The sequence below is a fragment of the Centruroides vittatus genome, unplaced genomic scaffold, assembly GCF_030686945.1.
Source record: "Centruroides vittatus isolate TY-2023 unplaced genomic scaffold, ASM3068694v2 contig_738, whole genome shotgun sequence".
In the NCBI taxonomy this organism is placed as follows: domain Eukaryota; kingdom Metazoa; phylum Arthropoda; class Arachnida; order Scorpiones; family Buthidae; genus Centruroides; species Centruroides vittatus.
In genome coordinates, this window is record NW_027122474.1 from 2412726 (window position 1) to 2430330 (window position 17605).

The window sequence follows — 17605 nt, forward strand, 5'->3', positions numbered from 1 at the left end:
ACATTTTAATTAATTTACTTACTGCACTCATTTTTTTCCTGAATTCATCAGCACCTTTGGGATCTTCTTGTTTCATATCTTGGTAGCGTTCTTCTAATTCTCCCCATTCTTTCATAACCTGAAAATAATGATTTATAAAATATTTTCTTTTAAAGTAATCTTAGGACATAATGAATATATATTCTAAGATTAATCTTCTAATTCTGAATTAGTTGATAGAATTAGAAAATTAAATATTTATATAATTTCTATGGACTTTTAATCTTAATTAGAAGATATAAACATTCAAAGATAAACTATAGAAAAACTTAAATATTCTTATTTGAATTTGAAAAATTTCCTCTGAGATAGTACAAAATACTTGCAATTACAGGCAATCTATATTCTCATAAGCATTCAATTTTTTTTAATATAAAGTTAGCACAATAACAACTTTCATAATGTTGTTTCTGTACTATTTTCCTCTTTAAGCAGGAAAAGTATTCAGTTTAAACAGACTTCTTTAGATGTAACAAGCTTAGTCTGTCATGTTCACTTCTTTAAAATTTGAAGTTAAACTAATTTACATTTTGCATCAGGGATATATATATATATATGCTTATGTGACTATGGTTCTAGAGGATGCATCTGAAATGTGCCACGTGCTCCACATTGCTGACCCATTTTACACTAAATAATTAAAAGCAACTAATGTCAGTTAAAAAAAGGAAACCGAGTGAAAAGTTACAAATAGATTTAAAAAATAGAGATAAGTTAATATAATCACACTTAAAAGACATTTGTTTAGAGAGATGAATTTAAGGAACTGAAGATAGTAAGCCTGATTTTATTGATTTCATAAGAGTGTAGTTGAAATCAATAAAATAAGACAGACTGTGCGCCTCTGAGAATGGGCACATAGTAAGTCTGACATGTATATTCTAATTAAACAATATTTACTGATTAAGTGTTTCTGAACAAAAGAATTTTTATATATATAAACCAAAAATACAATTTCTATTGAATTTGTATGTTCGTAATTATATTTAAGTACTACCAGTAATCACAATATTACTTACTTTTGTAACTTTTTCCCTATGTTTATCTTCCAGTGACTTTTGAGCTTCTTTGAAGGCGTCGTGCTCGTGTCGACTATCAAAATGACTGAAATAAAAGTCGACTGGTCTCTCTGTGGTGGTGGTGGTGGTGGTTGTAGTAGTTGTGGTAGTAGTTGTAGAAGTTGTTGTGCTTGCAGCACTAGACCTATCTTCCTCGCTGTAGTCGTCGCCATCATAATAGTCGTCATCATCGTCATAATCGTCGTCATCTTCATTATCAGTTTCATCACTGATTGAATTATCTACATTATTCAACATATCTTCTCTACTATCACCCTTATTTCCTTTAGATTTTTCTGTCAAAATATTAAATTTTGAAATTACTGATATGATTAGCATATTTGGTAACGCTATCATAGTAATGTTATGGTAGCATTACTAGTATTTTTACAGGTATTGTTTTGGTAACATTTGATTTGAGTTTTGCTATATGAAGGGTGGTAAAGATTAAAAAAAAACAATATTCTAAATTGTGACAAATAGCTTTCTAAAACATGCTCATATGTAAAAAAACTGTAGATGTAGAGCATCAATAAAGTCTTCCATTAAAAGTGTACTGTGAGTATTGGTCTAACATATTAAGACCATTAAAAAATTTAATATATAAAATTTTGTCAACGTAAGAGATTCTATGGTATAAGTCAAGTAGACCTATCTAACATGATCAAGATTAGCAAAGGTAGTATATGAAAAATGACAAAGTATCTAGAAGATAAAATTTCAATATTTCTTATTATTTCCAATTTATTAATTTATTTAATTTAACAAACAAGTTCCTTCAGGCTGAACATCAGAGCTTAATCTATATAGTTTAGTGCCTAAAGTTAGTTTAAAATGGACCTCTTTCTCTCAGAAGGAAGAAGTCCATTTTATATAATAATAATAGAATTACTATTACAGTCATTATTATTATTATAAGCAATAAAATACTATGTAATCACAAATATATTGTGGATTAAAGTCTAAAAATTCACTAGAAAATGTGACCCATTTAAAAAAAGAGAAACTCTCATTTCATTTGATTCATGATGGATCTAGTTTTGATGAACACTATCAATACTAATCTACTGTAAAATGACATTTGTCATAATGATACATTTTAAAATAATTTAACTTACAGCATCTCCATTATCAATTTATTTGTATAAAGTCAAAAATTATAATCAGTTGTTTCAGACTCAAATTTTAAAAGTTTACTACTATATATCTAAATAAAGAAATAACTAGAATATTTTATTCGCAGTAATAATTTGAAATATATAAGTTTCGTACTTTCTCCAGATTACAACCGTGTCCTTCGGATGAAATTCAAACAAACAACAAATGTTACAAATTTAAAACCGTCGGAAACAGACTTACTTAAATTATGAATAAAAACAAAATAAAATCAGTGTTTATAATACATAAAATATTTAAAAATAACAATAGATATCTTGTTTTATTTGTGTGTTCTTTTGACATTAAATGCCGTATACAGCTATTTTAAGCAACAGTCTTAACCATTTATTTTAAAATATCAACCAATCATAAATAGTGTCATTTTTCTATTTTGATATATAAAATATTAAAATTATTAGCCTGTATAAAGCTCAAAAGCTAAATTATTTACAGCAGTCAATAGTAAGAAATCATAATTTAATTGCTGTAAGTATTCAATAGTATAGTACAATACTAAAATGGCTGAAGGAGTCCAAGATTTGAGATTAAACATTCTTCAAGACCAAACATCTCATTAATGTTTTTGTTCTAAGTATGGAGTGTTTGATAACTCTTCATCATTTAGAAGTTTTGACAACAACTTTAAATATTAACTGCTTAAATATTTAATTCTCAGTAGTTTTAGTCTAAACCAGCAGTTTTTCTGATGTTTTTTTTTTTTTTTTAATTTCAGCACACACAAACCTTAAAATTTTCCATGTTTTTAAGTTTTAATAAAAGTGAAATTTGATGTACTGTACAATACTGCAGTTTCTCCTATGGCAAATGCTGGAAATGTCCCCAGAAGCCCCAAAATCTGCAAAGTGAAGTCTACAGATCTAGGAGGCCAAATTCCACAGGAGATACACAGTCAGCAAAGAAGTCTTCCAAAACCTGCACAAGTAGTGATGCCATCTACCACAAAGTAGAAATGCAGGAGATACAACTTTAACGTCGCTACAAAGTTCTCACTACACAGTAACTTTTTGGATATCCCTTAATATTTCTTGTTTTTTAAAGTCAAGTAAGTATATGTTCTAAAAAGTATGCCTTTTAAGTACCAAAATTCAGATGTAATTGTGATACTTGCAAGATATACAAATCTACATATAGAAAAATTGGTTAATGTTACCTTAGGTAGCCAAGATGGCGGCTTGTCTCTAATTCCAACAGGGAAACAGTGAGACGCACGTTCTAACCTAACCTAATCTATTCTAATTATCATAATTATTAGCAACCAAATTATTAGAATAGGTTAGGTTAGGTTATAACGTCTGTCCTACTGTTTCCTTGCTGGAATTAGAGACGAGCCGCCATCTTGGCTACCTGAGGTAACATTAACCGAAAAATTTAACTCTAAAGAAATGGAACACATCCATTAAAAACAAATTTATTCTGATAAAAATATTACACACTCATTCTACTAATGTTTTAAATGTCTTAAAATTCTCATGAATTAAATGTTTAATGTCTGATGAAAGAATAAAATATTCTCATCGTCATTAAAGAATTCATGACTTCTTTACATAGTTATTTATTGTTTAAATTACTGAAATAATAGATTAAAACTTCAGTATGCTAATAATTCAATACAATCTTCCTGAAATATTGAATACCAGCAACAAATTGATAATTTTATTATTATTATTATTAAATCTACCAACCTTCTCTTGGACAACAAACAAATTCAACTCCAGAGAAAATATCTACACCACAGGGCAGAAGCATTGCAAAACTTCTCAACTGCATATTGCGATCTTGACAGCTTGAAGAGGCGGTCTGATTCCATTCGTCAAATGTCTGGCAGATGCTTTGATTGTGAATGTGATCAAATAAGCAATGTTCCGGAACTAATAAAGCATCACTCTGGAACTGACCTTCTAAGAATTTAAGGAAAAGATTTAACACACATTATTACGTTTCAAATTAATGACTATGATATACTGTACATATATACATTTTATGATGATGTGAAGTATGTTTAAAATTTTTATATTGAAATAATCAAATAATAAAAGTAAATTTATAATTGAATATTTAATAATTTTCTACAAAAGTTAGTTTTTTAAGTTTTAAAAAGTCATTTTAAAATATAAACTTAATAGTTTTAATTAAAATTACAATTGTTTTCATGCAATATGATATACAATTGAAAAACCTAATTGCAAACTTTGTTTTACAACGTACTGTAGATTTTTAAATGTTTACGAGCAAATATTTACTGTGACGTCGTCACAATGCCGGGCTGCAATTTTTAATCATGTTTTTAATTTATTTAATTTAAAATTTATGCTCTCCACTTTGTCTCCACGTATTGTCTTACCCCTGTACAGTACATTATACTTTCCTCTTTTGCAATTGAGTCGTGCCAGTCATCTAACTCCTTTCAGGGAAAATTTTTTAATTAAATAACATGACTTCCAATTTGTGGAAGTTTGCATATAGTTATTTGGGGTCTCCTGCCCCTAATCTTTCCATATCTGGTCTTGGCTTTCATCCATCTAACTCATTCTTAAGATTAAGGAAAGACAGACAACAGTGGAAATTTATAGGTTTACAATTTTTTTAAATTGCAGCCCAATAACAGAATTATATATTTATTATGTAGAAGGGTATTTAAACAAAAATTTAACGATAATCATTCGTGTGTGTTCATATTTAATAAAATATTATTCAAATTGCACTGTACAGTACAAGCATACAATTTCATAATTATGCTGAAGAAGGAGGTTGTACATCCATAAAGTTGTGCGAGATCAACAATGCAGATTTTACAAATCAAGATATTCAAAAGTGAAAACTTCTGAACGATTGTCAGAATCCTAGAACAATAAGTATGTAAATATGGCCTAAGTTATGTATAATCACAATATCACAATTGTTCGAAATACAACTTTTGGATTTTTTTAATTCGATTCAGTTAAGAACAGGTTTTTATTACACACTTTATAATCTTACAATTAACTATATACCATATTTACTTGCATATAAGAAGATCTCATGTTTAAGACAAGGTGTGACTTTAAAGATCAAAATAAAAAGATTACATATATATTAATACATTCTAATTTTATTTCATTTAATCACACACAAAATATCAAGTGCATGTAAATGCACACATTGTCCCACAAAAATTACTGGCAATTTAAACTTTAAGAAAAAAAAATCTTGTAAAACCGATATAATTTGTTCATGCAAAGCTGGACATTCGGGAACCTTTTTTGCTAATTTTTAACAGTCGCATTCACACTTATGAGTTTTTCCAAATTCTAATTTCGAATAATAATCTGTTTTTATGTGGGAATGGATTAAAACTTATATTGGGCGCCTGTGTAATCTTGGAATTTCAATTCAATATTCGACTCAAAAGCTTTGCTTTTCCTATTTTTACTCCTGACGACTCACAAGAACAATTCAAATGACCCAAATAAAATAGTTTTGTTTTTAAACACCAGAGGGTAAGTATCTGGTAAAAAATTTGAATACATGACTCAGAAAAATTATTGTAAAAATGCAAAGAATCTTTTGGTTGCACGTATAGTATGACCTAGGTTTATGAAGCAGTGAAAAAATGAATAAAAACCTCGTCTTATACGCAAGTAAATATGGTAAGTCTGGATGTTCCTTATTTATACTACTGTATTGCGATTCTTTGCTATTTCAATTGTGTCTGCCAGAAGCTGACACAATTGAAATAGCAAGTTGAAATAACGTAGGTGCGGTAGGAAAGAACAAATGGTGCGGTTCAGATATGACTAGTGCGGCAAGTTCAGAAAAAATGAACTATTCCAGTAGTTTGTAAATGTTAGTTTGGTCATTTTTTCACAAAATTTTAACAAAAATTGAATAAACCACATCTTTAATCATTTCACATTATTAATATGAAGAATAATAATATTCATTATATTTAATAACTTAAAGTGTATTATATTAAAGAATTTTCAACAGCTGAAGAGAGGTATAGACCTGAAATGCTAATTAAAATGACAATTCAACGTAATTAATTTGTCATGCTCTTATGAACGCACATCCTGTATGATCCTACATTTGTCGTCGAGTTGTAAGATTTAAGAAATACAACAATTGAATAGGACAAGAAGCTTTGAACACACATTAATATATTGTTTATTCTTATTTCTCACTGGTCAAGTTTAGGTCAAATGTTTTTCGTCAAACATCAGCTTAATTACAGTTGCATAGTGACGTAAGTTAGAAACAGGAAAATAAAATTTATGTTGCCAAAGTACTGATATCTCTGTATACTATAATGAACAATTAAAATTTTCGACAGCAGGGCCAGACTCTAGTTTTTGGAACTGTAACTGAACTGTTTGCTGTCATGTCAGTTCATATTTTAATACCTAGCACAAGTTCTTAAGCAGAATGAGAATTTTATTCAATAGAATAATTCCGAATTATTGCATTTGAAAAGCCCCATCTTTAGTTTGAATCATTTTGGATTCATTTAATAACAATTTCTTTACATACGAATTTTGTTTATTTGTATTAAACTATATAGAATCATTGTATTTTAATAGTTAAACTAAGAAGACACACAATCCTATTTTATATAATTTATCAGCATAAATATTCAAAATTAGACAGTTTAAATTTGTGTAGATTGTCTAATTTTAAACATATGCTGATAAATTATATGAAGACAGGTAGTAAGCACAACTTAACTTTGAACAGATAACTGAGAACTAAAAGTAAATACTGTACATTTATAAAGTCAAAAAATTAAATATTTACTAGGATAAAAGTGATATTGATATTTACTATGGAACAATGATAACTATAGCAATTTAACTATATATTATATATCGTTTCAAAAAGAAGATGCAGCTCTCATGTATTTATGATGTGTAATATGTGGTCCTATAGTGACCAAGTTTGGCCATTTCAGTTGTATACTCTATCATACTGAAGTTAAGGTAATAGGAAGCCCCAGCAGTTGTATATGAACCACTAGAAAACATCTGAGACCACTCTAAAATCCAGAAATTTGTGTGATTTCACAGTTGCCAACCTTACGTGAGCAGATTGTCGTATCTGTCTCTTGAAATTATCTTAAAATTTTCTTTTTTTATAAAATTTCAGCATATCAAATATTAACAAATAATTATTAGGAAATATTTAACATATTCTTTTCTTTATATACTTATTTCCTTATAGTCAAGTAGTAGCCAAACTAAGTGAAATCTTCCGAAAATTTAGCAGCTCTCTAGCAAAGAAAAAAGACACAGAATATCAGCGAGAAGGCGATACATGCAAACGTGATGATTGTGAATTGGTTTTTTTCAATAATTAATGACTATTTTGGGAGTAAGGTGTATTTTTAAAGTATTGCACAGGCATTATTGTACATTGTACCGCACTCAACGATTAGCATATAGATGGCAATCATGTGTAGTTTTTAAATATTTCTGTAAGTATAAATAGTTAATTATTTACAGTTACTCATAACTAAAAATAGCCATTTTCAAAGTTTAAGAAAAGAATCATCTCAACGCTTGTAAAAGTAATTTCTAATTAATAATGAATTAACCCTTTCATCTGTTTGAAATGATTAATTACAATTTGTATCACATATTATAAACTAATTACAAGTGTCATAAAAATAAAAATAATGATTTTAAAAAGTTGATAAACTTACACAAGAAGACATTAAGCATTACCCAAATAAAAACAATATTTAATTTAATAGATTTGTCTGTATTTACATTGTTTATTTATTTCTATTAATTAAGTCAAATTTTTTTATCCTAATAAAAACAACAATAAAAAAGAGTCAAGTGAAAGAATCTTGTAATAGTTATCCTTTTACAGGAGAAAAAATACAAACTGATAAAGGTCAATTGCTTTATTTCGGTTGTATTCTTTTTTTTTAAATGTCTTTCTCCTTGAATTGTTAATAATTTCAAAACTAAGTGCTTGACACAATCTGATACTTAATTTTGTAATTAATATTCAAGGTTAAATGTGTTTATTTTGAAATTCAGTAAGCCGAAAATGTCAAATTTTTAGTGTAATGAGTAAAAGGTAAATTTATATTGGTGTTGAATTAGTTAATAAATCTTGTGTATCAACATGCCAAAATAACAATACTTGTAAGTTGTAAAGCTCAATTTCCGCTTGTGGAAAAGTAACGCTAAAACAAAAACCACAAATATTTTCCATTTCTGTAGCATAGAAATAATCCAAAAAAGTTTAGTTAAAAATATCAACTTCCGTTGCAAGTAGAAACAGGAGTGTCATAGCCAATAGAAAATGAGAATGATTGCGACAACAACGCAGAAGATATGCCAAAATAAAACATTGATTGCTTCAAAGAAATCTAAATGTATGCCATATTAATATTAGAAAGCTTTTTGTTATCCAACATTGTTTTACTTTCAAGAAAGATGGACAAAATGTTAAGAATGGAGTGTAAGATATTGTATAATCAGCAAATATCAGCATGTGGGTAATATACTTAGACCACTCATACCTATGATGACCAAAACTGGAAAAAAACACCTTTCCTGATTTTATCATTGCTTTATCATTCTGTAAAAACTCATTCCTAAACTAAACAAGTGACATTATCAGCTTAGTTTTAGCTCATCACCTCAACTATGTTGACGAGACGATTTGTTTGAATATCAAAGAGGAAATGAGGAAAAAACAGAAATGGCAACATCCAAGACCGAAATACATGTACTTATTCAGAATTATTTGAATTCAACATCAACATTAATAGTGGAAGAATTCATAAATAGTAATGAATGTATATTAACGTTTTTCCCATACAATCATAATTTTTTTCTGGATAAATTATTACTTTTTAAATCAAACAAAGTTCATGTAGCATGCCATTTTGAATGATAAGGAAAGCACATTCCTAAAAATATACAGTGGATGACATGGCACTGAGCCCTCACACACAGCAAGTTGGTGTGTTTATGAAAACTTTCAGTGTAATAAAAAGATTTTGGTAAAAAGTTTTTGGGTTAAAATAATTGGTGCACTCACTAATAATACAGTACAATTATTAAATGTTAAATGGAATACTGAAATGGGCAAACACACAACTCTCGTTCATACACTTTTGGTTTTTTTTGAAGCGACAACTAATTTTCTTTGGTCTGGGAATATTCTAATTTCAATTTTATAAAATTAATGTGGATTATTAAAAATTATTACCATAAATAAAATTCTGCACAAAGACTTCAATACTTTCTCAAAATGATTTTATTGATAGTATCTTTGAATATGCTTGCATATTTCCATTTGTGAATTTTTGCTAATAAAAAGCACATTATAATTGAATTATTAAATACTGATTTGAAGTAATTAAATACTGATTTGAAGTAATTAAATACAACCACTGTATTGTGTTACAGTACATACAATAACTAATAATATATACACACACATGCAATATTATATAGACTTATCAGGCATTTAGAACCACCCAGTTATCACCATTTTTTTTTTTTATATTAAACATACAAAAAGTCTCCAAATAGAAATCCATTGTAAATTGAAACTATATTTTAACTTGTTATCAACCATACTACCATTCATCTTGGCATTCCAAAGTTATTTCAATGGCATCAATGTGCTGTTAATCTACACTTTTTATATTTTTTTTGGAAAATAGAATTTTTCCCCCAATTTGTTTGAAGTTCCCACTTGCACAGTTTTCACAACAGAAATCAGATCTTTAAATGGCATTTAAACAGAAGACAGAAATTTGTTTTCTAAAAATGTTTTTCCACAAACAGGAACCAGGCTCCATCCAATTTGTTCATATATGAGGATCATTCAAAAAGAAACGAGCCGGAGGCTGAAATGTGAAAATTGATGACAGAGTTGTAATATCGCTGCGTGTGTAAGAATGTGTGGTTCTGACAACAGCATGGAAGATCACAGCCTGCCGCTAGAGGGTCACGGGTGCATACCACGTGACTACAAAGCTAGCAGAAGCACACGTCAATCGTCCACCACAGTCAGTCGTGTTAAACACGAACTAACTGTGGTGGACGATTGACTCCATCAACCAGCTGAACAATGTCATCGGTAATGCGGTGTGGTGTTCCTGACCGTGCATTGGCTAACGACACCCGCCCTTCCCTGAAGCGCTTGTACCACGCCTCGACCCTTGCAAGGGACATGCAGTGTTCACCGTACACTTGTGACATTCTTCAATGAATGTCCGTTCCCCCTACTCCTTTTGCTGTCAGAAAACGAACACCACCCCTTTGCTCTTCTTTTGACGCCTCCATTTCATTGTTTACAACACAACTGACCACAGTGGACGATTGACGTGTGCTACTGCTAGCTTTGTAGTCACGTGGTACGCACCCATGACCCTCTAGCAGCAGGCTGTGATCTTCCATGCTGTTGTCGGAACCACACATTCTTACACACGCAACAATATTACAATTCTGTCATCGGTTTTCACATTTCAGCCTCCAGCTCGTTTCTTTTTGAATGATCCTCATATACAGAATATAATAATACTTGAATTCTTTTGTCTTTTCTTTTTTAAACCATCATTTGGCCTGCGACATTTTGTACTTATTAAAAATTTTAAGGCTAAGCTAGAAAAAGCAATGATAGCTGAAGATTATCAAAAACATTTGTTTTTGATAACCTTCAGCTATCATTGTTTTTTTTACTGGATGTGGGTTTAATTTGAGGTTAGTCATAGTTTATCCAGTTTTTGTAGTGGTTGTATTATAGAAAAACAACATTCTTTACTTATTTTAATTAAGACCAAACTGATAAGCATGTTAGTAAAGATATCAAAAAGTCAATTACAAAAAGATTTTGTAAAGGCTGTCCATATGGTGAGTTAACTTCTACACAATCAAATACCCTTTCAATATGCCAGAGTTCTAACTAACTCTGTTCCCAAGATTAAGGAAAAACAGACAAATGGACAACAGTGGGAATTTATAGGTTACAATTTTTTCAACCCAAAATGATGGAGAGAGGATACATCAAGGAACAAGTATGTGTGAGCAGAAGTGGAAAAACTGAAGATCAATTTATATACATTTCTGGAATCTAATGTGATTCTAGAAACTTAAAGAATATAATAATAGATTATTATGTTATATAACTGCAGAAGATTACACTTGTCTGGTCTGTTGCAAAATGCAGTAAAATGAGTTGGAACATGATACAAACATATTCCTAAATATAAACGTACAATAGTTTAATTGAAAAATTCTGGATAAAACATATTAAAACTCTCAATTTAGTAAATATTTCAAACAAGAAATCAAAGAATCATTCCCTAGTAAAAATACTACAGAATAATTTTATGATTTCTTCACTAATTATATTTACAGTAAGGTTAATCTTTACATGTGTATGCAAATGTTGTTAACATGTAAATAAACATTTGCAAATACTAGTATCATATTCCTTTACACGAGTGCAAGATCACCATCAAAAGATTAATATATATAATTACATACTGCAGATAATTCTCAGAAATGAACAGTTATACTGTATTTCTTCTACTAGGTTAAGGATTGCAAACCTGTGGTATGCATACTTAAAGTGGCACATTGAGAGAAATCATCGGTATGTAATGTAGCATGCAATTTCAACTTATCACCTATTTTTTCAAATTCTTTTTGGTTTATTACCTAATCATCCTTTTCAGTCAACTTCTTTACATTTATTTTAATTAAAGCATATTTGTTTCATTTCTTTAAATATCTTTATTGCAAGTCTAAAAATGTTAAAGCAAAAATTACTTCACATGATATAAAATAAATATAACAATAATTTGAATTCAAGAGATTGAAATATAAACCACCGTTTCTACTTAATAACCATAAAAATCGGTTAATGTTACCCATGGTTCCAAAATGGCAACTGGTCTCTGATTCCAGCAAATAGAAGAAAGGAAACAGTGGGGAAGCACGTTCTAACCTAACCTAACCTATTCCAATAATTTTGTTGGTAATAATTATGGTAATTTATTAGAATAGGTTAGGTTAGAACGTGCATCCCCACTGTTTCCTTTCTTCTATTTGCTGAAATCAGAGACCAGCCGCCATTTTGGAACCACAGGTAACATTAACCTAAAAATCTATTACAAAAATTCAGATATGAGTGTAGTGTACATGTGCCTATACACACACACACAATAAAAATTAGTGTTTAGATTTTGATAATTTTAGTAAATTGATAATTGTCAGACAAAACATTTATAAAATAGTAATCATTCAAAGAAATCCAATATTTCATGGGCAATAGTTGGTCCAAATTAGTCATAGTGCAACCTTACCAGCTACAATTCAATTATGGATCCATAGGATCCATAATAGGAATTTTGATGTAATGCAGTTATTAAGTAAAAAAGAAATAAGATTATTGATTCGCAAATCTTAAAGTCAGACAGCTGTTGTTAGTCTCACTGTTTGATTTAATGTTTTCCTTTGTCATTCAAAATTTAGATATAAACCATTTTAAATATATTACTATATTGCAAAAAAAAACTTTTGTAATTTTAAATTTTATGTACTATTTAAATCAACTATTAGTTCTGACCATATTACCAAATGGAATTTGCTTTTATTACAATTTCATAAATGTTTTTTGCTTGAAACATGTTTTCTAATGTTCCATTTAAAATAATAAAAGTGGAACAACTTTTAAAATGTAAAACTGCTTTAAATTGTGTCAAAATTTTAATAGAAAAACATTTTGAATACTATTACACTAGCATATGTGATAAGGAATTAAATAAAATGAATCTGAATTTAACATTTTTATGTAGATTGTAAGTTTCTTAATCTTGTTTCTTTATATAAAATAAAAGTAACTTTAATATAAAATTAAATTTATAATCTAAAGTTTTTTACGTAATCACGGTTACTTTGCATGTGCAAAGTATAATTCTATCCATCGTCAGATGTAATATTTAATGAATGCATCTTTATAAACCTCTATTTTTAATTATTCAGGCTCACACCTTCAACTGCCATAAATCAACGAGCTAATTTGGCAATAATAATTATAAATTACTAATAAATTTTGCAGTTGAAGGAGTGTTATTGCAATGCATCAGATTTAGTAGAGTTGTTTATATTCAGACTCATTATTAATTTTATTTGAATATTTTGACAAATTACTCTAGTTAATTTGTAAAATCCAGTATCGTGTGAAGAAAGAAGCATATCAAAATTTAAGTATTTTCCAGTAAATTGTCTAAGGAAGTTGATTTGCTCCTGGAGAACAAGTATACTTTTCGTTAATGTAACCCTTGGTGCCAAGATGGTGGCTCGTCTCTGATTCCAGCAAGGAAACAGTTGGATGCACATTCTAACCTAACCTATTCTAATAATTTGGTTGGTAATAATTGTGGTAATTTATTAGAATAGGTTAGGTTAAGTTAGAATGTGCTTCCCACTGTTTCCTTGCTGGAATCAGAAACGAGCTGCCATCTTGGCACCAAGGGTAACATTAACCTAATTTTCATGTGATAAATTCTGTTATTTTCAGCATAAGTTCTTTTTTTCAGCTTTCAAAAAAAAATATCAGTATAAATCATTTAAAATAGCTGATAAATGTATAAAGAATTTCCTATCAAGTAAAAATAGCCTCTGCTATTATAGCAATTCAATGTTCCCATAGGTAATCTAGGTAATTTGAATTTTTTGTTTATGTAATATATCCTATTTTTGATTTATAAAAAAAAATAATAAAATTATTATTTAGAACCTGGTGAGTTTAGATTTTAAACAGTTTATTACAGTAAGAATACAGCATTTAATATCTGAATAAGGAAAAAACTGGTAAACTTTAAACTGAAGGACGTTAAAATTTTTAACAAAAAGATTTTTATTTATCTATTAATATTTGCCAATATGGTTATACTTAGTTATACATTCTATCGTAAGGAGCAAGATGTTCTTGTTAACTTATATAAAACTTGTTCAAAACTAAGATTATTTTTCATTATTATTTTATAAAATTTTCTAAGGAAAAAGGTATTTTCTTTAAGAACTTCCAAACTATGACAGCTTACATTATAAACATTAATATCACAACAGCTGGAAAAACCTCACTGAATTTGACACTCAAGTAGCCTCTCCAACTACCACCATACACAACATCTGCAACATGTCAAATCTACCAAGTAATTTCATTCAAAATTCTCTCCCCTCTCCAGTCAATTACGTTTATCTCTATTTTTCACAATTATTTCATTGCCCACGTAAACAAATTTACAACAACAAATGATATTCTCAATTAAAGTGATATAATTTTGTTATGATCTATTCTTGAGTAATGTAAAATTAGATTCAAATTTTCCAATTGACATTTATTATATTTAAAAGTTTAAATAATTATATATATATATATATATATATATAATTATTTTTAAAAACATTTTCTACATGTTTTTTTATTAACACTTTTGTACAGTAATGCAATAAAATCTGGCACAAACTTTATATATATAGTCTTTCCAAGCACTGTCAAGTATTTGTTAGTTGAGGAGGAGTCCAAGCCTTTAGTCATCTATATACAATTTTTAGGTATGACTAAGTAATCTCAGTAACTGACTTAAAAAGACTGCCATCTTCACATCACACACCCATTATATATATATATATATATATACTGTATATATGAAACAGATTACTTTTTCATTGTAAAAAAAAAGTAGAACTAAGTTGTGTGTGTAGGGCAGAGGGTGCCACTGCGACCTTCGCCCACTGACGTCACTCTCAGTGAGTCTCTCAGACACTGATAAGGAGAGACGTTTCTCTTTGTGTTCCATGCCAACCTAACCTACTGTAAATACCTCTCAATAGTAAATAATACTACTGTATATATCTAGCAAACGCAACGAATAAAGTAAGATATTTCTCCAGGATCAGTGTCTCCGTTAATCTTCACAGACGAACAAAGGACGCGAGACACGCGGCTGAGATCGAAGTGATCGTCATCCAAGGTAGGGCCAAACTCAAACCAATTCTACCGAAACGCGCCAACAGATTTTAGTCACATCGCTAAATGTGTAATAAATCTATGGTACACGAAGAATATATATATATAAAATGATGAAAAGATACTGCATGTAGTTAAAGAACACAGCAATTTACAACAAAGAGTGCATACACATTCTGTAAAAGTAAACATAAACAAAGAAAAAAACTTTGAATAAGTTTATTATAAGCAATACTAATGTATGTATCTGAATCCAAACATAGTTACTTGATTTTTGTATTTAAAAAAGTTCTGAAAAAATGATTTCCTACAATAAATATAATAAATAAGATACAAAGACATTTATTCAATCATTAATTACAAATAGCAATTTTTTATAAAATTATAGTATTTTTTTAAATTAAATATGCAAGGCTATAAATTTATAGAACAATGTATGTCGGCACCAATTCTTTAATTTTTTTAAACTAGTATCTAGTGAAATTGTAACAGCATGTTATTAAATTTGTTACAGAAAGATACCTACCAAGACATCTGAATGGTTTCACCCAATGAGAACCTTTGCATTTCTTCTGGCCAACTTTACACCAATTCTCGATTTTATAGAATCTGCTGGATTCCACGATATTACGTATATCTCGCTTTGGATAAACCTTTGTGAAAGAATATAATAGATATCTTTGAAACTTATATCAAAATTATATCTATAGAAAAATGCATTACATATACTTATAAAATATAACATCAAGTCTTTACAATTAAAAAAGATATTATGTACTGTTTTATCATATAAATCGAGTGTTAAAATATATGATTATGGAACTGTATAAATAGTTAATGTATTTGGCAACTTATTATTTTAAGGTTTCTTAAAAAATTTAAGCTCTTGTCACACAAGGTTAAGCTTTGGACCCGTGGAGAAAGTCAAACAATTACATTTTTATGGCTTGATGCATCAAAGACAAAACTAGGAAAATATAAAGAAAAATATAGAAGACATCCTTGTCAAAAACAAAAAAAAAACCCATCCTTTTTGGATCCAATTCAATTAGAACAAAAAATCCTGTTTGGAAAATGGAGAATCCATGTTATTTTAGAAAGGATTTTAAAAAATGCCAAAAGAAAGAAGAAAGATCACAGAAGAAAGCAAGAGATTTTGGTCTGTATTTGAAGAATAAGTCAACATCCGGAACTTTGACGGAATTTTATGTCACGGATTAAAATCTCAACAATTTTCCAAGAAAAAATATTGAAATGGATTATGGTCAAACAATAGCAGAAATGCAATTTAAGAAAACTCTTTAGATATATCGATAACCGGATAACAACGTGACTCACCCACCGAGAACAGCTTCAGTTTATTCATCAATAACAATTTTATACGATTGCTACGAGTAGTCATTTTATGGAAGATACATTTAATAATTCACACGGGAATGAGCTACTTTAGGACATTAATATTAAAATATTTAACAAGAGTTTCTACATTGCAATCATATATTAAATTTTAAGCATCGGAATTATTAGAATATTTCTATCATAATTTAGATGAAGTACACTAAATTTATCAACAAAAATGGGTGCAAAAATTCATTTTAAAATCACTTTAGTTTTTATATGAAATTCTAGATAATCATTAAAGGATGGATTCTAATAAAAAGAATGTTTACATTATGATATAGAATATATCTCATTTTAAAACTGCTTTTTACTGAATAGAGGCTACAGCATAAGGAAATACTTTATCACTGCCGGTTAATGAAAGGAAGAGAAATTTATCAAGTTTTATGTTATAACACACTCTATATATATATATATATATATATATATATATAATATATATATATATATATAATATATATATTTTTGGTAAAATATAAAAGATTTTAAACATTAATCATCTTTGGACAAATGGAAAAATGAAGTTTCATTCAGTAATATAGTTTGATATTAAATTGTTCTGACTTTTCAATTATCTATAGGTGGACTCTTGATTTATAGTCATCCGTGTCCATTTTTTCTCCGCAGATGGAAACATAAAAGCACAGTACTTAAGATTACGGTAAGACATATTCCGTGTTGTCCGTTTTTCGTCTCTGCTTACTACATTCATTAACCATTACATAAAGGAGAAAACAAGAAAAAAACAACAACTAATATCCTTGCCGATAGTACCGAAGAAAAGATTAACGTGATCAAAAATTTGCAAAAAATTACGAGTTAATATTAGAAGGATAAATTTTATAAAATAATATGAATATATTCTTTTATTCTCAATTGAAAGAAATGAAAGTTTTTATTCACACCTGGAGAATATAACAGCATTAGGATGGTCGTCTTAAGAG

General features: G+C 28.8%; 1 protein-coding gene across 1 annotated transcript in view; it reads right to left on the minus strand.

The window, feature by feature from the left end:
* Appl (amyloid-beta-like protein) overlaps positions 1 to 17605 on the minus strand; it is a 72160-nt gene that overhangs the window by 7985 nt on the left and 46570 nt on the right. Inside the window, exons 3-6 of the mRNA XM_067277191.1 lie at positions 15787 to 15913; positions 3959 to 4174; positions 1059 to 1393; positions 23 to 118 (exon numbers count right to left, since the gene is read on the minus strand). Of these exons, the coding sequence (XP_067133292.1) occupies positions 23 to 118; positions 1059 to 1393; positions 3959 to 4174; positions 15787 to 15913 (774 nt within the window). The remainder of the gene's footprint in view (positions 1 to 22; positions 119 to 1058; positions 1394 to 3958; positions 4175 to 15786; positions 15914 to 17605) is intronic.